Source organism: Ooceraea biroi, chromosome 1 (genome assembly GCF_003672135.1).
Source record: "Ooceraea biroi isolate clonal line C1 chromosome 1, Obir_v5.4, whole genome shotgun sequence".
NCBI classification, from domain to species: Eukaryota; Metazoa; Arthropoda; class Insecta; order Hymenoptera; family Formicidae; genus Ooceraea; species Ooceraea biroi.
In genome coordinates this window covers 24,003,413-24,025,148 of record NC_039506.1, presented here as the reverse complement: position 1 = coordinate 24,025,148, position 21,736 = coordinate 24,003,413, and the positions used below count along the sequence as shown (strand labels likewise).

General features: G+C 44.0%; 1 protein-coding gene and 1 non-coding gene across 41 annotated transcripts in view; one reads left to right on the top strand and one right to left on the bottom strand.

Moving 5' to 3' along the window:
• The first annotated feature begins 413 nt into the window (after nucleotides 1-413).
• LOC105279362 lies at nucleotides 414-3,000 on the top strand. The gene is made up of 2 exons (XR_003406563.1): nucleotides 414-1,254; nucleotides 2,363-3,000. It is a non-coding gene; the product is annotated as an uncharacterized LOC105279362 (transcript).
• Nucleotides 3,001-5,550: 2,550 nt separating this feature from the next.
• LOC105279361 (calcium-activated potassium channel slowpoke) overlaps nucleotides 5,551-21,736 on the bottom strand; it is an 89,524-nt gene continuing 73,338 nt past the window's right edge. For 9 of the 40 annotated variants that reach the window (XM_011339056.2, XM_011339055.2, XM_020031658.2 and 6 more), the window contains 11 exons: nucleotides 20,121-20,141; nucleotides 17,669-17,731; nucleotides 16,894-16,926; nucleotides 16,588-16,720; nucleotides 14,833-14,892; nucleotides 13,024-13,420; nucleotides 12,667-12,850; nucleotides 12,478-12,573; nucleotides 12,256-12,392; nucleotides 12,019-12,131; nucleotides 11,079-11,818 (listed from right to left, as the gene is read on the bottom strand). In XM_011339056.2, the coding sequence (XP_011337358.1) occupies nucleotides 11,263-11,818; nucleotides 12,019-12,131; nucleotides 12,256-12,392; nucleotides 12,478-12,573; nucleotides 12,667-12,850; nucleotides 13,024-13,420; nucleotides 14,833-14,892; nucleotides 16,588-16,720; nucleotides 16,894-16,926; nucleotides 17,669-17,731; nucleotides 20,121-20,141 (1,793 nt within the window). In that variant the 3' untranslated portion in view covers nucleotides 11,079-11,262. The other 31 variants (XM_011339062.2, XM_011339058.2, XM_011339052.2 and 28 more) reach the window with 15 other exon arrangements.

Below are 21,736 nucleotides of genomic sequence, written 5' to 3'. Positions count from 1 at the left end.
TCTCGCGTATGAAAAACGATTCTCTTCGCGAATATATAAAGATACCTTAATCCCGAATGAACTGCGATATGTCACGCGAACGTCACCTAGCGCGCGAAATTGCTCGGTCGGATGTTGGAATGGAACATATTGCGGCTTGTCAAGGGAATCGTAAAGCTGTAAGATTATGACCGAATCAACTAACAAACGGGACATTAATTCCCTTCAACCTTCTTTACGGGACCATTATGTTCTCCTAGTTAAAAAGCGCTCGCGTTCCACCGCGATAAGCAAAGACGCGATCAGCTTCGCGGAGCAGCGTTAAAAGGGTGATATCCAGCAAAACGTAGGATCATCGGCGATAAGTTTGATATCGAAAGATCAGTACGTCCCTTCTGCTTTTTTTATTGACACATCCGCGTGTGGATATCACGATGCGCGAGGCCGAGACGCAGAAGGTCCTTCAGGACGAGCAGTGCTTCGAGATAATCCGCAAGAAGCTACAGCGGGACGCGATGGACGACTTCTCGCTGGTGGCTATGAAATCGTGCCAATCGACGTGGTGAACGGCTTCCTGGGCCAGTACTACACGCTGAGAGCCACCGTGGCGCGGTCGCCATTGGAGACTAAGAGCATCAACTTCTTCACCAAAACGCCGCCGCCGGTCAGCAGCCCGCAATACGACTTTATTCAGGAGTACGGCACGTTTAAGAAGGAGGTGGCCCTTTACACCACAGTGTTCCCGGAGATGCTAGACGGCCGTGATGAGCGGTGCATCCCGGAGTGCTGCCTCGGGGTCGAGAACGACGTGATCGTCCTCGAGGACATGGCTCATAGCGGTTACACGATGACCGACAAATTCATGCCGTTTGACTACGAGCATTGCGCGACCTTGATGAGGACGCTCGCGAAATTCCACGCGAAGTCTCTCATCTTCGAGCAGCAGTACAAGAAGACCCTGCACGACAAGTTCACTCCTTGCATGCAGGAGACCTTGTGGCCGCGCACGGATGGTCGGGCGAGGGCGATGTTCGACGCTGCCGTGAAGGGCATCGTCTCAATGGTCGATCTGCTGCCCGGGTTGAACAGCGATCACGACGGCTTCAAGAATAAGATCAAGGAATTGTGCGCGGACCACACGGATAAATTGTCGCCGTCGGCGAAGCATAAGAACGTATTGTGCCATGGCGATCTGTGGGCAAATAATATTCTGTTCAAATACGACGATGACGGGAAGCCTGTTGAATGCTGCCTCATCGATTTCCAGTTGGCAAGGTGCCGATATTTTTCAATCACTAAACCTATAATGTATTATAATATTAATGTAAAATATAATGTATTATAATATTAATGTAGGTTTTTTTTCAGAGAAAAGAGTAATTGTGATAAATCTAATTCTGATTAGTTATCACTTTTTAGATCATGATTTTATTTATAATAGAATTATATAATAGAAATTTATGTCTGTTTATTATTTTTACTATATTTTATTTACATAATAGAGATTTATGAATTAAATTCCTTTTATTAAAATTTAGTTATACAGGGTGTCCCGGGTTTTAACCGACAAACTGCGGGAGCATATTCTACTAGTAGAAATAAGAAAAAATTTTTATATCGAGTTTGCTTAGAAATGCTTTATTACAAAGTTATAAACCAATATTGAAAAGAAATATGAGATAAGTAACAACGGATTTTTTCACAAAAATAAAAATTATGTACGCAATGATTTAGTGACGCATTTCAAAATGTTGTCCTTGCACATCGATACAAGCTAGACATCGACGTAGTACAGAATTTGTTACAGCACGACATTCCTGAAAATTTTGTTGCATCTCAGTAACTGAATTAGTAATTCGTTGCTTTAAATCTATCTGGTACTCTCCTGTTAGGAAATCTACGTTGATACTCTCGTACGGCAGCTCGTGCATTTCCGTCACAGAATCCGTACACGAAATGAATATCAGTGTATTCCTCATTTGAAAACACTTTTGGCATTCTGATAGTAATTGCTAGTTGACACGACGATTGAAATCTAACAGCTACTGTTGTGAAAGTAATAATCATACTGAATCGTTTCAACATAGTGAACATGAATACATGTGAATACACATAACATAAACATCTTCGACCTTCCAAATTCTACACTATGTTCCGTTGTTACTTATCTGATATTTCTTTTCAATATTGGTTTATAACTTTGTAATAAAGCATTTCTAAGCAAACTCGATATAAGAATTTTTTCTTATTTCCACTAGTAGAATATGCTCCCGCAGTTTGTCGGTTAAAACCCGGGACACCCTGTATAATAAACTATGTGCGCATTTATTTAAATGTGTATGATATTGTTGCAAGTTTCATCCATTTTTCTATTATGATGTAGGTACAATCCACCAGCTCACGACGTACTATGTTTCTTGCAATTTACGACGACGCGACAGCTACGAAAAAAGCACCGCAACACGCTTTTTAGGATCTACCACGACTCCATGGTAGCTGTAATGAAGGAGGCTGGTCTGAGCATATCGGACATTTTCCCTTGGGACGAGTTCGACGAGTCGATCCGCGATTTGCACGTCATGTGCATGATCCACGGTGTCTTAAATACGCCGATTATGCTACTGGGACCTGATGCGGTTAGCAAGTACTTCTGTGAGAAACCGGAACTCCTCGAAAGCGTCTTGTACGTTGACAGGACACCGCTGATTTGCGGCCAGTTCAAAGAAGCGCCAGAGTACCGTGCTCGAATGATAGACGGCTTGCTGGAGTTGTACGATTACCTAGTCAATTAGAATCGCACGAGTCTTTGCACGTAGTTCAAACTTTAATGAGACGATAAAATATTCACGCTTCGTCGCCGAGAATAAAGTTTGCGACGTGCAAAGTTCGAAAGGAGTGCGAAGAACGCGCTTAAGATTCTTGGGTATGATATGCATGGATATCTCGGCATTGATAGTACCTCCCATAAACAAATATATGTTAACGTTAGATTACACTTATCGGGGAGAAGTTACCCAGCAAACATTTTCTGCAATTACAAATGTGGCAACAAATTATGTTTGCCGGAAGGTCACAAATGGAAAACATACTTTGTTAATATATTGGGTCGTCCGGAAAGTTCGTGCCGATTTTTAATAGATGGCGTTGGAACATGTCTGAATATATCAATGTTATTGAAAACATACGATTTATATACATATGCTTAAAAGTGACATTTCAACGCATCTTTAGGAAAAAAGTTGTTTCAGATAAATTGATTCGTGTCAGTTTTGTACTCTTTTGAAGATGGAAGAAAACAAAGAACATTTTAGACACTTGATGCTTTTCTATTACCGGAAAGGCAAAAATGCCTCACAAGCAACAAATTCGATATGTTCTGTTTACGGAGAAGGCGCTTTAGCTGAAAGAACCGTACGTAAGTGGTTCGCTAAGTTTAGAGCTGGTGATTTTAACCTTAAAGACCAAGAACGCTCGGGCAGACCCTCTACTACTGATGATGACCAAATCAAGACACTGATCGAGAATAACCCGCGCTACACGACACGTGAATTAGCAGAGATACTGAAAATATCGAAAACCACTGTCCACGATCATATAGTGAAGCTTGGTTACGTAAGTCGCTATGATGTATGGGTTCCGCATAATTTGGCCGAAAAAATTTAATGGATCGCATTTCCATCTGCGACTCGCTGTACAAGCGCAACGCAAACGTACCATTTTTGAAGCAATTAGTGACGGGTGACGAAAAATGGATCATTTACAACAATGTAGAACGAAAAAGATCCTGGGGTAAGCGAAATGAACCAGCATTAACCACTCCGAAAGCCGGCCTTCATCCAAAAAAAGTCATGCTCTGTGTCTGGTGGGATTGGAAAGGAATCCTATATTATGAGCTCCTACCACACAACCAAACGATAAATGCAGATAAGTACTGCTCGCAACTGGACGAATTAAAGACAGCGATTCAGGAAAAACGTCCAGAATTAGCTAATAGGAAGGGCGTCGTGTTCCATCAGGACAATGCCAGACCTCATGTTTCTTTGACTACCCGACAAAAGTGTTGGAGTTTGGCTGGGATGTGCTACCTCACCCACCGTATTCACCAGACATTGCACCTTCAGACTTTCACTTATTTAGGTCTTTGCAAAATTCTCTTAGCGGCAAGAACTTCAACTCTTTGATCGACATAAAAAACCACCTTGAGGAGTTTTTCGCCGAGAAACCTAAGAAGTTCTGGGAGAATGGAATCTTCCAGTTGCGTGAAAGATGGACAAAGGTTGTGAAACATAACGGTGCATACATAAGTCAATAAATATTTATCGACATAAAAAAATATTGCCTTTGAATTTTCCTTCAAAATCGGCACGAACTTTCCGGACGACCCAATACTTTGTTGCAATTCTGTTAGCACACTTCCGTCAATATGCAACATTTTCACCGTTCTATTGTCAGATCTGCTCTAATGTTGTCGTCAATTTGACTGTGGAATATGTTCGTCAGATTTGGTTCACATTGGAGACCAACTGAGGACACAGTAGGCTCTGGCTTTGGCATTATAGTTCCGCTGACATTTGTTTCTCATTTGGCAACATCCCACAACCAAAATGTTTGCTGGGTAGTTTTAAGATATGGTTCGCTAATTGACGCGACAAGACGCGTAATTTGAGGAGTTGCGCAAGTGTATCAAAGAGTATCTCGGCGGAACAGTAACGAAAATAAATTCAATATTGAAATGGAAATGCGAAACAACGACATACTAACAAGCTCCCGCGATCCCGTACAACGCGAGTATTTACTGTGTACGCGCCGAGTGTTTTTCGTAATTATTAGTAGCGGTTATCAGTAGCTCGTATAATTATCGGTAGGTTTCCACACGTAGCGATAACTTTACGACACCGCGATCTAACGCACTTTTTTATTAACGCATTCTGTCAACAAATAGCGAAATGTATTTTCAAAGTGGCGACTTTATCTTTATCAGCTTTTAAGAGATTTTCTCATCACTTTAGCACCGCGATTATCTTGTTTATCGGCGATCGAGTAAATGTTCACCAAATGAATGTTTTTGGGCGCAGATACGTTAGATTGCGTTAAATATTATCAGCGCACTGTGATATTTCGGAAATATATCTGTACTATTGTTATAGACTATAGAGCAGAACACATTAGAATCGTTAGCAATTTTCTTGTTCTTGTTGACAATAAAAATAATGTACATAAAGATGTATCTTGTGCACTTACCTTCACTGTATACGCTTTGTTATTTAAGATTTGACGTAAGACGTCTGAATGCATTCACAAAAAGATTCAACACAGGTTTCAATTGGAAATTTAAAAATTGTCAGATAACCATATAGGAGTATACATTAAAGCTGCTTTTTGTGTTATTCTAATATCATTTAATCTCTATCAGACGTTATCTGAATTTATTCGGATCAGACCTAAAAAACTGACCTAATTTTTTGGCACTTGACGAAATGACTGTGCGTCATTTATTTATGTTAAAGCAATAAGAAGCCTCTCGCAAAAATAGATCTTCCAACAGCGTTTATAAGAAACAATAACTGTTACATTTTTATAGTTTTTGTATTGTTCAATTCCACTGACAGAACGTAGAATACTAATTTAGAGATGGAAACAATTGATCATCTCCAATAATAAAAACTTAGTTTAATGCTTATACAAATAAAAATATGAGTCCAAAGTGATCCAGACAATGCCGGAACCGTCAATGTTGGGGCATCAGTGCATTCTGATGAACACCTCACGTGCAAGTAACAAACCGATACGTCGCGTATGTTTGTGGTAACTCGAGGAATAATTTTTCTCCTGTTCGAGGTGTCGCTTTCTCGCTTTCGTGTCGGAGTTACCGAGCTACGTGGCTACAAACTACGTGACAAATATAAATCATGGGCGTATGGATACTCCTGTCGGCATATCGAATACAGGCTCGCAGAAGGAGTACGGGAACACAGGCACTTTAACACCATTCCTCATGGCAGCGAGCGGTATTGCACAGATCGCGATTTTATGCCGGCAGTCTCATCCCGCCCAACACAGGTTTGTAAAGTACTTGTCTTTTTATTACAAAGTGACGTGGATCCGCATATCGAAACGCGAGGCGCATAGGGGTGGCGGGACTCTGACGGGGGTAAGGGGGATTTACTCTTTTATGTATATAATTATTTATATCATCAATTATAATGAATATATAGTTATGTACAATATTGAATCTCATTCTTTAACAATAACATCAACAACATGATTAAACAACGTTCCTCATTGGTACACAAATTGTAAATGTACAGATAAAAAAGCATTAGATGAGGTCAATGAGGCATTGAAGGTGGCGTACGCTCAGCGCGCCTTAATTCCCTCTCTTCTCTTTATACATTTGTTATTTTTATAATCTCCATATATATATATATATATATATATATATTTATATTTTATATCTCTCTCGAATCACTTCGAGTTCTTTGTTCGATTTTTCACATGTGGGCTTACTTATATTTATAATATATATATATATATATATATACATATTATACATATATTATAATATATATATATAATATAATATATATATATATATACATACTTCCTGAAGTGTTTACTTCGCTTTTTTTTCTTTTTTTTAGATACACACACGTTTCACATACACACAAATGCGTCATATTTGCTCCGCGCGACGCAAACGAGAACATGATTACGGCTGATGATATCGGATTGGAATCGGTGCGTGATTTAATTCTTAAAGAGAGTGCACGTGTGATTCGCGACGCGCGACGTTGGCCGGCCGTTTTTCTTTCCGTCGCGTTTTCATCCGCCGCAAACTCGCCGAACAGCGGAATCAGTTCGTTCTCACCTTAAAATATAAGTATCACACGAGGACCACATATGTTCTAATCGCGCGAGGTTCGTTTCCCGCATCGGTCCGTCAGCAATCTCTCAGATGTGCCAAGCAGGTACGATAAAACACGTGATCGTCGGGAATGAACCCAAGCAACTGCCGAAATCTTCGTTCCGTCTTTTTTTTCTTTTTTTTTCTTTTATTCGTGTTTAATTCGGCACGTCCCCTGCGCGACGCGAATCTCGACCGATCTAAGACTCTACACAAGGCTCCGACGAGTTTTCATTTTTCGTCGCTCGACAAACGACTTCCACGAAATCTAAACGCACGAATTTTGCTTTATCTTCGCACAGGATCGCGATCAAGGCGAGACGGAGGCTCGCCGAGGCTCTCTCTTAGCTCCCTCCGACGCTCGAAAACGCGAAAGGCTCTCACGCACGCACGTGGTTTGCCAGTAAACGTTCGTTCCTTCGCTGGGAGGCTCGAGGGAAGCGAAAGGAGAAACGAAAAAAATAGGATAAACGGACGTTTCTCGACAACAAGGCGATGCGCACGACAATCCGACACGCGTTCCCTCGAGACGTGGTCCTCGCCTTGCACGCAGCTTCCTCGCAGTCGATTCTCACGCAGATTCATCCCTCATCGTGAATCTTTCGGGGGCGGCGATCGTCGCGTTTGACGCGAGGAGACGCGCACGGTCTGCGAGAATGCCCGCAAACTCGCAAATTCTTCCCTTCTCTTCTCACAATTCTTTCCCGATCGTTCATCTTCCGCGTCCGACTGCTTGCATTGAACATGCGAGACGTCCCGTTGTCTCGAGTCTCGATTCGTGGCGGACGAAATTACGGCTGCGAGGAAGAGGAGAGACGAGGAGCAACGTGCGGAACTGATTTTCGCCGCGAAAATTATATTGTACATTGTCCATTTTTCACGCGAGCACCGTTCCGCGCGCGAGCTCCTACGTGCGAATCAGAAACGTGATTCTGCTTTCCGTTCCAAATCAATTTGGAATATCCTGAACGCTACGAGAGAGAGAGAAAGAGAGAGAGAGAGAGAGAGAGACCGCGTCGAGGAAACAAGAACCGAACGAGTAGCTTCGTGATCGATAGAATTACAAAAATATCCGGTCGTCTCTTGCGAACGAGGCAATTCGGGGGAGAAACGGTCACTCGATCCACGTCCAATCGCGAGTTTCCGGTTGCGACCGCATGTGCAAGTGCTAACGACGAGATATTTTGTAGCTTCGTAGCTTCACGAGAAGCTCTCTTGGGATACCAGCTGCACCGACGAATCCGGAGCTGATCTTGATCAAACAAATCTCTTCTTCATTCGCATCGAGCAATTTTACCGAGCACCACGACATCGTGACATGTCTCTCCCGTTCACTCACGTTGTCGCGAAGAGACGACTTCGAGCTGCAATCGAAGTTGATGAAATCGGAGGACTGTCGGTGCAACCGTGCCCAACCCTCGGCCGGCGCTACGTGCTCCCCGGTGTCACGCAGGGGGTACGTGTCCACACTCGCGCGCCTCGCCTCGCTTTCTGTTTCGCCGCACTCTCGAGCTATACATAGAAAGTACTGTACAACGATATTAACACGAACTGCAGTGGCAGTGAACAGTGCACGTGGATATTGCAAACAGCAGCAGCGGCGGCGGCAGCAGCAGCAGCAGCAGCAGCAGTAGTAGCGACGTCGACGACGACGACGACGACGACGACGGCGACGGCGACGGCGACGATGACGACAATTATACAAGGTGTACGCGTAATATACGAAACACGGCAGCGACTACCACAGTAAGTTTTCTTGAGTTCTGTCTGCTTCGTGATCTCGGTTCTCTTCTGTTCTCTTTCTTTCTCCTTGCTTTTCTGCTTTATCCCGGTCGCACCCGGTTACGAGTTCCCGACCTCGATCCCGCAGCGATCGAGCGCGGAATCGGTGCGCCCCGGGCCGGCACGCGTCGTCCGCTTGTCGCGTGTCGCCACGCGAGATCTTTTTTTTCTTCCAGTCGCATTTCGAGGTCCTCCTTCCGCTTCTTCCGGCTCCGCGTTGCCACTCCTCTTTCGAGAAGAACAGTCTCGCGCGTACGTGTCAATCCTTCTCGATCAGATTCTCGGTTTTTGCGTGTATGTGCGTGTCTATGGTGGATGTATGTGTGGGTGGTATGTGTGTATGTGTATGTATTGAATTGTGGATCATAGTGTGACTGCGCGCGCGTGCATCGTTATGTACATGCCTGTTCCTCGTACGTGTGTGATTGCATGTGCGTGTTTTCCGTTTTTTTTTACGAGCGAGGAGTCCATGTTGCACGCGCAGTGAGATAAAGAAATACAGAGAGAATATATGAGAGAGAGATAGAGAGAGAAAGAGAAAAAGAGAGCGTATATGTGTGTATATGTGTGTGTACATGAGAAAAGAGAGATAGAGTATTTTCGTGTATAGGTGTATCTGTGTATTTTTCTTACATATATTTTTCATCTTTTTTTATATATATATATATGTACGTCCGTATATATACACACGTGAGTTTCACAAAAATATATAAAAGAGAGAATGTCTATATGCATACATATATATATATGTGCATATATACTTATAATGTATATATACCGATATATAGACGATTTTTATACTTAGAGTTTTGTGTGGAAAAGGGTACTTTATCGTAGTTATCTATATGTATATATGTATATATTACATACATTATATACATATATATATATATATATATAGAACCTGTAGAAAGTGCTTGATTGAGATTCTCCTTCGTTTTCGTTTAGCCATAAAACAAGACACACGAGGTAAGGGTAGTAAGTCCGGCACTATGTTCATTCGCACGCTCGTTCGTTCGTTCGTTCGTTCGAGCAGACCTCCTTCAATCAGACCCAATTTTGGTAGGTCGAGTCCAGGATACGGGCGTTCCGTGAGAGACGACGCGGGATCCGCGGCGAGGCCTCGAGGATCTCGCGACGAGTCGCGCCGGGTCCAGCCCTCGTCGCAGCTCTCTCTCTCTCTCAGATCTGCCCTTCTCGCTGCTTGCCTCCTTTTCGCCTTTATCCTTCCGGCTCTTCGTTTCATCGTCCTTTTACGGCTCGCTCGTTACGAACGACGAAGTAGTGTTCTTCCTCCGGTACACGCGCGTTACGCGCATCGAAACGCGAAACGCGGAATTCCTACGAACGGCGATGCGTTTATTTACCGCGCAGGATACTTTACAATTTCACAGCACCCGAGTCAAGGGCTGCAAAACCACGCGCTAAAACTTTTTAGCTAGAACCCACCCCCGATCCGTGCTCCCCTGCCTCCTGACGAGGGGCAGGTAGTGGTCGAGGGGGGCTCCGGATAACACAGTGCTTTACGCTTCGCAAAAGTGTCCGATGTCCAGTTCTCACGACGAATCGTCCTCGCGCCCGAGGACGATTGTTCCTTCGGCTTTTAGAATAGGGGAAAGAGAAACGTGTAGCTACCCTCGGACCGCACAGCATCGTGCCAGCTTCCCGTTATCCCTTCTTCGTTCCTTCTTCCTTTTATTCTTCTTCTCGTCTTCCTCTCGTGATCGTTAGGCTTCTAGATCTTCGTTCTCCTTGCTGTCACGCATCAACTTCGAACGGTTCGACGACGACTTGGCGAAGAACAATCGGAGTCCTCTTCTTCTCTTTCGCAGGAGAGACCAAATCGACGAACGGGCGTTGTGTTTGTCAGTCGAGGAAACGGAAATGACTGCGACCTGCCTTGCGAATAATAATTCGCAACAGCTCGTTCACCCATCCTCTTGATGCGCGACATCATACGGTGGTGGTGGTGTTCTCCAACGAAGACGAGACAGTTGCAGGGATGACGGGTGGCACGATGATTCCCAACGCGCGATTAGATGTAGGAATATGGTCCGTCAGTGAGGGCGCTACACAGCAACAATCAGGAGGAGTCGTCCTTGCCGCGGGCACCTCTGCTCGGCCTGTACTCAAGACCCGGGTCGAACTGCATCAGCACGAACACCTGATGAACCGTGACGGCAAACCGTTAGAACGTGATTCGAGTTATTCGTTTGATTAATTGATTACTTGACTGAATTCAAAAGGAAAATTTGTATATTGATTCTTCGAAGAAAATGCAGTGCACATAATTACAAGAAAAAGATGCGATACCTGATCTGTAGGTAGCAGAGTAAAGTCGTCGGGTGGATTCGTGATCACGTACCGCTTGGAAGAGGCGTCGCACGACGAGCTGGTGTCTCGAAACCTAGAAGATTCAAGTCATGGGTCAGCGAGCGGACGGCACATGTCTACGAAAGAATGCGAGCTGGACTATGTACACCGAGTGTGACTAAACTAGTCCAAGACGAGCTGTAGAGTTTAAGCTAAACTAAAGTAAACTAAGCTAAACTAAACTAAATGTATGTGGACGTATGATGAATATAACTAAATGCTAATCAGATGACACAAAGACAGAAAAAGAAAGAGAGAGGAGGATAGAGAGATAGAGAGATAGAGAGAGAGATATATATAATAGTAGTAAAAAATGATAGGTATTTTTTGGATGAGGGCAACTTACAATCGTCGCTTTCATTACTTTCTTTTTTTTTGTTCGTGATGCAAAAACGCAAAGTGCAAAAGGTGTGCGGCAGAAAATCATAAGTCACACAGTATAAGTACGTGAATAGTAAGAGGTATATATAATAAACAGCGGTACAATAGTGGCAGCAATCGGAGAAAAGTCGCTGTTTCTCGGTAATATATGTATATGTACAAATGTATATAGAATAATACATATGTGCGTAGGATAATCCAATAAATACCATCGAGAGAGGGAAAAAAGTCCGGTACCTGTACCTGTACAGACCAATGCACAGCATTCCGTATGACTTTAATGCTGCGACAAAGAGGTCACCGTACTTGCCTCCCTCGCCATACTGAGCCAACGGTCCATCATACAACGCGATCTGACCAACGCGACACCGATCTCTGTTGGACAGGCTGTCTGCCGTACTGTAAACCAACCAACGTGATTCAGTCAGTATTATTCAGGTCTCATCAAGCAAAAAATTAATGCCGCAGATCACTAGGACTCTGATACCAAGAATCTAAAATTGACCACAATTAAAGACTTCATCACAACTAAGGTATCAAATTTTTCTGATATGACAGGATTCATCTGCGCAACGATAATTAATTGAAACAGGCCTTACCTGTAACCTCCCCTTAAGCCTGCCCCTTCAGCTAAGATCAGTTCCAATTCAGGCGTAGCTCCACCAGTGATCAGCGACCGGATCAGAGTCAACGCGTTTTGGTTGAAGTATGTCTGCAAAGTGAAAATGAATGATGATTTTCTAGGATTTTCTCGTTATGGATATTATATGACAAATGAGAATGTTAAAGGCCATCGCAAACAGATACGGAAGATGCGTTTATTCATTAATACTGACCGTCGACATGAGGGAATCCAATACGCTGACTGCGAAGGCAGTGCCGCAGGCGAACGGTTGTGTGAGGTAGAGCTCCGTGTCGGGGTCATCGTCGTCGTCCTGGTCAAGAAACTGCACGTTGCTGTCATTGACAAGTTCTGAAGGAAAAATAGAAAGAGGCCGTAAAAGTGCATTGATTCAATTTTATCCATCGTAAACTGCGAAAGCTTGATGAGACCTCACCTGTAATCATTGGCACATTCGCTCCGTAAACGGATCCTCGCCGCTGCAAGACGATCGGGCTGCCAACTGCGGTCAAATTACCTTGCTCATTATTTGCTGTAATTTGCACTTGAGATTTAATGATACAGTCTTTTTAGCAGGGAAGTAAGATGTCTATGTATCGCGTGGACGAGTAACAACATAGCGTACCTTGGCTGAGCACGCCGATCGTGTCGTCAAAAGTCATGGCCTTGATATTGAGGGACGCGAGGATAGCCTCCTTGTCGGCGAGGGTGGGGTCATCATTGCTAGGCACTTTTGCCGACAGGATGCAACACATGTCGCACAGATTCACGTTTACGGCACGCAAATCGGCTCTGCTCAATGGCGAACCCTGCGAAACGTCATTCTCGCGTTCGTCAAGTGAAACAAAAATTGCAGCAGGAATTACAATTAATTTCTTGCGAAACGTCGTTATTACGCTCACAAAATGGAGATGAGGTAAGACGACTAGTTATTTATTCCTCTTCTCATTCTTCTCGTTAACGTGATAAATGATCTACTCACATTTAGAACCGATATCTTGGGCAGATTCTGCAGCATCTTCCACTCGCGGCGTATGTAGTCCACCGACCCAACTATCACTACGTGTTTAAGCTCGTGGTAATGAAAATTGGAAGCTCGTAATGGCATGACAAGATTCCTCAGTCCGATGAGGGGCGAGTCGGGATCGGCGAACAGACAGACGACCACGTGCCCGTTCAGGACTGTCATCGCCGCCTGGTTACGATCCAGTATGCAGTCTTCGAGATTGCGGGAGGGGCTCCAGTGGAACATCCCCGTCGAGTCGTACTTCATCTCGGTCTTCTCGAAGTCGAAATCTTTCGCTTGATCATCCGCGATCCCGACCTGAAGACCGCCGTTGTTGTTGACGTTCGTGCCACCCGAGCTTCTGCTCGTCGGCCTGCAAAAATCGCGCGTAGTTGAGAGCCCGAGAGACTCTTGCGCGATATCGCGTGTACGAATAAATTTGCAAATGTAAAACGTCAATCGTCGACCGTGAAATGGTAGCGACAATAATCTGACACTTATCGGTGAGAAATCTTGAGGGAATCACACCCGACATTCCTCTCCAGACTCTTGTTAAATCGACAAGGACCGTCAAGCTGCACTGCCACATGCATTTCACACACACATACATCACATTATTTTCTGTTATCTGACACTACTGGTGGTTACTGGCTCTACTCGGACCGATTTTACCGTATGAGAGTTGGAGAACAAGTTACTCGACTGCGATAAATAGCGAAAGATGCAGAAGAGGTATATCAGATATTAAACTATCGTACTGCATGCATGCAAATACAGCGTTCTTGTGCTGGAGGTTTCAGCAGAATTTTGTCCCTATACGGAAATCATTTCACGATTCTTATTCCCCGAACCGATTACAACGTCACGAAATTTATCGAATATTTGGATTTACGTAATTGCAATCGTGCAGAAATTTCACCACTAATTAATTCAATCACATTCTCTGCAAAAGGAAGGAGAAACGTCTCATAACGTCTCGTAGCGATAATTTTTCGCATATTCCGAACGAGGCGCCACGTCGAACCCATTCCCCATACGACACCCACGTATTTTACGAGCCGGCTGCTCACGCGCGCGTGTGTTTCTCGAGATTAAGTATCCTCGTAAAACTCAGAGAGCTCCATAGTTTTTGCGGCCGCGTGACCAGTAACTGCAACGCGAAGCGGCGAGCGGATGATGCTTCATAGAAAACTTTAGCACCGCGTGGAAGATACCGCTCATTTATAATACTTATGTCCGACCGACGCTGATAATTTATCTGGAACTGAAAGTAGGAAGGTCGACTCTCACGATGCACATCTAGTTCGGCGGACTAACATTCCGCGGATTAACGATTCGAGCCGGAAAGGGACGCATATAAAAAGCCAATGGTGCATCCGGCATAACAGCAAATTCGTGTTCACATTTGCATGGTACATGAAGTACTTCCGTGAAACTTTTGATTCCAATATGACAAATTAATTAATTAATATGAATCATATTAAATCAAATTAAAATTGCTTAATGTGATAAATCATATTAAAATTAATTAATATGATTAATTAAAACTGAAAGTTACAGGAGAATGGCAATGTTCTCGATACTTAAGTTAGAAAGAAGAAAATGCGTCCGTTTCCGGGATCAATGCGGCAAACATTCTATCGCGGATCGGCGGCGGGAAACCGAGCGCCGTTTTGACGTGCATGGTGAATAGCGTTCGCTGTTAAACAGCCGCACAGGATGGAGCAGTCGCATAATCATGTCACAGTACACACACGAGGTAGAGCGTTAACAACAGAAGCGTACATGAGTTTTTTGACTTCGTAGGCGAGATGGTAGCCAGCGTATGCGGACTCCTCTTGCGATCTGGAATCAGAAGTTTTGCGTGACGTTGAATCTGCTCGCACGTGGTACTTTCTGATTTGACCCGCGGCGGAAAGGCGCAAATGATGACGATAGGATGAGTGATTCTTCGGCGATTACCACCAGATTGTCCGATCTTCCGTTAAGGGATCTCGTCGGAGGATTGCGGCTTACAAGATGCATCGCGAGGGTGCGAATCGCGTTCACTCGCGAGAACCAATGAACGGTTCTCGGAACAACAGCGGAAACTGCAGAAACTAATCTAGCGGACGTGTAACAGGTTCATCGGAAAATGTCAACGACCACCTGTGGCCCGTTACAGTTCGCGCCGTCCGATAACATAGTAGTAGAACGAGTGGCCATCGTTTGCGCGCGAACGATTTCTCTTGTGATTTATGCGAATGATTTGTCGTTTAAAGTTCGCGGCGTAAACTCTGTCAAAAATCGAGTAAAACGATGAAAAGCGCGCCACAGACCCGTAAAGTCGATGTCATCTCCGATAATCTACTCTACGCTAACGTAAAATGTGACCAACATTGCGGCATCTTGTAAGTTGCAACGTAACTTTTACATTGATCGTTTTTACTGTATCGTTACATTAATTCACGCAACGATTGTCGGTAATCATACAAATCACGAATTTGACGGTATCATAAAACAACATTGCACGTACGTAAAATTCCATTAAAACAAATTTACATTTGTCGAATATTATTTCCCGAATGATTTACGAAGATTTTGTTTCATAATTTTAAATCACGCAATTTATCCAATATACATAAACGTCAGAATTGAGATTCGATTGTTGATGAGTGATTCTGGATCGCATCGAAGATCTCTACCGAGAATCGGCACATTAAACCGTTACATGATTCGCATTTTTCAACAGTTTAACATGCTGATCGAAGAACAAAACGAATGCGGTGATTTCTGAATTACATTAATGTGCAGATCGTCGTAGTGCACTCGATCAGGGTGATGAGAAACGTCGTTTTATTAATAGATTAATCGTTTAGCTTGGGAAGGTACACGCAAAGAGGTTCACACACTTGGATGGCGAGATTCTGTTTCGTTCGTTGGATCTCAATCCCGAATTACGATCTACGATCTTGAATGACCCCTGTACGGTACGCGTGGAAGATTCAGCGTAACTCTAATCGTGCAGCTACAGCGAGTAAATACGTAAGCTTGTAACTGTAGTGCGAGATACTGATCATACAAGTTGTACGACAGGATAGAGAAAGATCAGAGTGTACTCCAAAAGGAAATTTATGTTCAAGCGACTCGAAGGAAAGCGCTCCGCTGTGTCACGTGGTGGTGTGTCGGACAGATCGGATGTCGAGTGCACTGTAAGTCTACCAAGTGACGTAGAGATGCGAGAAGAAAAAAGAAAAAGAAAATGGAGCAAGAAAATCCGAACGTCGTTGCTTCCCGCGGGAAAACCGATTCTCTCGCAGTTTTTCTTCGCCAAATATTAATTAATTACTATTAATTCTCGGTAGCCGAATAGAAATTCACGAGTGTTGCCTCGATCAAGTGCGTAATGGCCGCGCGAATACCTGGATGTTGATGATCGTGGACCGAAATGCGTCCGTTTTCATAAGATGGCGATGTAAGATGATGACGTTCGGATGAGCGGATGAGCGTGTGCACGTGGGGTGATAATGAGTTCGGGATGCGCGGGGGTTAATTAGGTACCTCTGATTATACGGCTGATTCGGGCTAGACAGGCTGTCGTTCGTCGCGCGGTTTACGTTTGGCTTCACCTTGTTCACCTGCTTCGTCGAGTTCATCATGGTCATCCCGATGGAGTTCCGATGGTTCCTCATGGCTGCAACATAGGGGAACATCGCTGTAGTGACATCGACACGATCGTTGTTGATGCACATATATCGAATTATGCCAAACAGTGATTATAATCATTATCGAGGTGGCTCATATTCACACTTGTTAATCGTGAATTTCTGGTTTGTTACAGAGATTTGTGCGAAATTTGGAACTTACCGTTCGGATCGTCCCGTTCACGGCTGATCTCACCTAAAACGGACGACAGCAGCGTTAATTCGACATCTGAGCATCCTATTTTATCATCAATAATCGACAAAGCAACAATGATCAAGACGATTAGAATGTCACACCGATCGTGACCTAACTCCCCCCATTTACAGCGCGTTATTACTTCCGATGCTGATGAGCCTACGCAGCCCCATGCTTACAGGCGCGCATACTTCACCCTACGCGAATTAAGCGATCAAATATATAGCAATTAATTAATGGCGACAATCAAATCAGAGAATGCTGCGATTGCATGGAAATCAAATAACAGATAAGCACGAGAGGATAATGTTTATCCCGGATCTGTCAGGCGCATGCACCTGCCAATAATGAACGAAACACACGAGCATATGCACAATCACGATTGAAACCAAAAGAATTACGCCTGTTCGCCTTCCTCCATTTTCTCTGATCTTCTGAAAACGTAAAATTCGCGCGTTTCAAACGTGAATAAAAAAAATGGCAACCGTTATTGCTGCTATTGTCCGACAAAAAACGTAAAGAATTAATCGTTTAAGTGTGCTTAACAAAGCCGAAACGAAGCGGAAAATCGCGCTCTCGACATCCGCGTCGAGAACAGCGATCTTCTATATTAAACTCAGTCACTAAGCGATTTTTTTAGTTGGTTATTACATGTTCCTGCAGTATCGCCGATCAAAATAAAAAAATTAGAAGGGCAGCTTGCGAGACTGTAGCATGGTTTTTGATTGAGGTGTAACTGTACCTCTTACGTGAACCATCTTGGGCAGTTCTGGCGGAGTGAATGTGGGGGGAGGATGGTGGTCGTCTGTAACAAACCACTACACATGTTAGCTACCCTAACTAATTACCTAAGGCCTAGTCGCTACACTATCGTTCGACAGTACTAAATTTGCGATTTAACTGCTAGAAGCAAAGTTCCGTTTCAGCGTCGTTCGTGCGATCACACTGATACTGATCATTCCGGAAGTCGCGATACGATTTATCGCGCTCACAGAAATAATATCTTCTGTGCTTATCATGCGCTGAAATCCACAGTAATAACAGAATAGCGGGACACGAGAATTTGATCTGCCATCAAGTCGTCGATTAAACGTTTGCTTTATTAATTATATAAGTATTTGCTCGTCAGCTCTATTAACTGCATGTATACTTAATAGACATAAAATCGATATATATTATAAATATATGACGATCAAATCGCCGCGATTGTGACGCTTACGTGATCAAGCTGAAACGGTCTTTCAGTAACGCGCTAACAAGATATCATCTATAACCACTAAAATATCGTAGACAGATGTGTAATTCTATAACGATTAAGAATTACAGTTCACGGCAACGTGGACGAGCGGACACGTACGAGTAAAACCAGGAGAGGTTTTATGAGGTAGTTTCCCATAACATGCGGGTACTTCGTCCACGTTGCGAGAACGTTATGCGACAGACTTTATACTAAAATCGATCTACGATCATAAACGTGCATGTGCTGAAAAACCATTCCTAATTCATGCCGAATTCGTGACGCAAGCGGGAAGACGCGCGACGGTATCGAACGTCCGCCAGGCGATCTTCGCCTCGTCTCTACGCTTCGAACGGAAGCGAGCAAGCAGCAACGGCGACCCGAACGTCGTCTCCAGCTTGCGTCATCGGTGGTAGTTACATATCATTATACTCGTAAGCATGCAACGGTGTGATCGTACAGAGTGAGAATATTTACTCGGCATTGTCAGTGTGCGTTTCGCATCCTCCAGGGGGGAGGGAGGGAGAAAGAAGAGAGTTTTACGTGCAGAATACGACAGAGACTTTTGGCGGAAGCACGGGGGGGAGTTGAAAGAATGCGTGAAAAGATCGATAGAGCTCTTCTACTGAAAGCGTAAGGTGGAAGATTCTCTTCGGGGCGGGATCTATGTCTCTGCGACGTGAACTCGTCGTCTGCGTGACGAGACGAGACGCGCCGATTGCGACCTGCGTCGTCCGTTTTTTCTTGCTACGTCGTCGTCGTCGTCGTCGTCGGCGTCAGCGTAGGAGTCGTTGTCGTTGGTATCGATACGGAACGAAAGAAATATATCGCCCGTGTGAAGCTCCCCTTTACGCACTTACTCGAGAATCCGTTGAGCGAGATAACGTCGCGGTAATTAGAAGCTATGGGCGTCGCGTCGTATCGCCTGTTCCCTGCTCGAAAAGTCAAAGCGAAGCCTCCTTTGACACGTTTCTTCCGAGGAAGCGCACTAATCTTATATCTCCGTTCCTGCGGCCATTTCGTGGGAACGCGAAATTGCGGAATTTGCAGTGTTCTCGGAAAAACGAAACGGAAGCTGACAAGGACACGGTTTCAATCGACGAATCGAGTTATACGAGAAAATATGTATTGCACCCAGCGGGATACGGAGAGAAATCTTTTCTTAGTAACCAGTTTTCAGATACGGAACGATTCAAGGAATCAAATTACAGACTTTGGGAAAAGTATTACGAAATAAATCTCCTTTTCACCATTAAACGTTAAATGCTACATCAAGACGAAGCAGTTAATCTTAAATCGACATGTCGCTCTTCACTCAATTGTAATTCAATCCCTCTTAATTGTCTTTTTTCAATCTCGCCTACTGTTGATCAATCTCACTAAAACTGTTTCTCTTTAATTTAGGCGAGATTAATGAGCTCGTTTTTCGTCGAGCGACATTTCTGAGATCCCGTAGCTCGCCCGGAGCATCGTTCCACGTTGGAGAACACGCTGCCCACGTTCCGATCCGATGTGAGCCTCGTCTTGTAGTCTCAACCTGTCGATTCGACATCCGTCTGGCTTGTAAGACCAAACGAGCTGGAAACCGACGAGCAGATCAAGCGGGACGTTCGAGTAAACGCGTAAGGGGGTGGTATGCTTCATCCTGGCGGTGGTGCAGCTTCCGCTGCTCTGTCAACTGGCGGTGAACATCCGCACGCTCTTCAGCCTATGCTTCTACAACGTACGTTGCAACGCGTGCGTGCGTGCACCATCGCGATCTAGATCGCGGCTTCCCCATAAACACGATCGCGGCAGATGTACGTAAAATATATATATATATATACATATATATTTAAAATATATATATGTCGTATATACAGAAGGAAATGCACATAAGAGAGAAAGAGAGAGACAGATAAAGAAAGAGTGAAAGAGAGCGTGTTAATATACACCCGCGCTTGTTGGCTGGACTTACTTGCGTACGAGAGGTCCTGGCCTATTGCGGTAGCGGAGGAGACGAGGAGGAGAGATAGACAGTTCGGACAGATAGACACACACAGAGAGTTAGTTAAAAAGAGAACCTTGCATGAGAATCTCGTGTTCTGTCGTGAGCCCGTGCGCGCGCGCGTGTCTTCCTCCTGTTTCTCCACGTGTGTGCGGATCTACGTATACGTACGTGTACGTGTGCGCGTGTAATTTGACGTTTAGTGCTGATGCACGTGTCTCGTCGTACATGTATGTACATGAAATATATATATTATGCGTGTACGCTCAAATGAGCAGTGCGAGTGGCGGTCGGTGAGTCCGTCGGTCTGTCCACGTCCGTGTTTTACCTTGCTTCACATACGCGCGCGTCGCTCACACGTGTACTTGTCTAGGATCTAACGTCTAACATCGTGAAGACTGATGCTCGACACCGGCTAAACATCGATCTGCTTTCGAAAAAGGAAAAATTGCCGATCGGAGTAACGATGGCCCTTCGCCGATTTCGTTTATCGATCTTCGATCACAAAGCGGATCGTCCCCGCAAGGCTGCTCCGATGGCCGGCGATCTTTCTCGCAGAGCACTTCTTGACACGTTTTCAAATGAAATTCAAATTGAGAAGTAATAAAAAAAAAACATTTTAGCCGATCATGAACAATAATTATGATGAAACAAATTCATTCAAGGAGTGCTCTGCGAACTCTTTCGTGACAGGCACATGAGTATGTTCAATAGCGACACTCATGGTTGTCACGAGAGATACATTTTTCTTTTCTTTTCTTTGCTACGATGATTGAAAGTACTTGCGGGATACCGAAGCGGATGATCGGATTACGACAACGAGACGAGTCACGAGTTTGATCGGTATCAACGAACGTAGTCTTTGCCACTGGCGGAGAGTAAAAGGAGTCCACGCACCGAAGGGCTAACTTCTAACAAAATATCTCTAATTTGCACGTCGAGTTAGATATCGAACACTGATATGCTGAGGTTGCATGGATAATTGGAAGTCCAAGTATTCAGAGTTTTCTTTTTTTTTTTGGACTCAAGGCAGTGCGCGTCACGCCGATTTTCAATCAAGTTAATCTCATGATTAGATCACTCACAACAATAACCATCGAGTAACATTGACAAACTCTCAGGAGAACTACATTCAAAACGACATTGATAGTAGTGTAATCTCGGTTGCAAAATAGTTAAGAACACCACACCAATATAGGGGGTCAAACACTAACACGATGTTCTACGCTGGAGCCACTTATCAATCCGAATAATCTTTGGCAAACTAGCACAACGACGTTAATTTTATTATTGAGATTTATCGTGGCAGATATGGATTTCGTAAGAGTAGAACAAATAAATATCTTGCGTTGCAAAGATCTCTCTATAACATGTTTCACGCGTTGTGCTAGTCTTGTCGAAGATGTGGACAGTAATTCTTTAGTTCGATAATTAATCCTTCGCGTTCGCGACCGCGAAGAATTTATTTTTCGCGAAAACAGGCCTTGATGAGACAACATTTATTGTTTGCATATTAAAGAGCAAAAAACAAATAACATAAATAATTCGAATTTACAGTTGATATAATCGTATAGAAATTATATGTA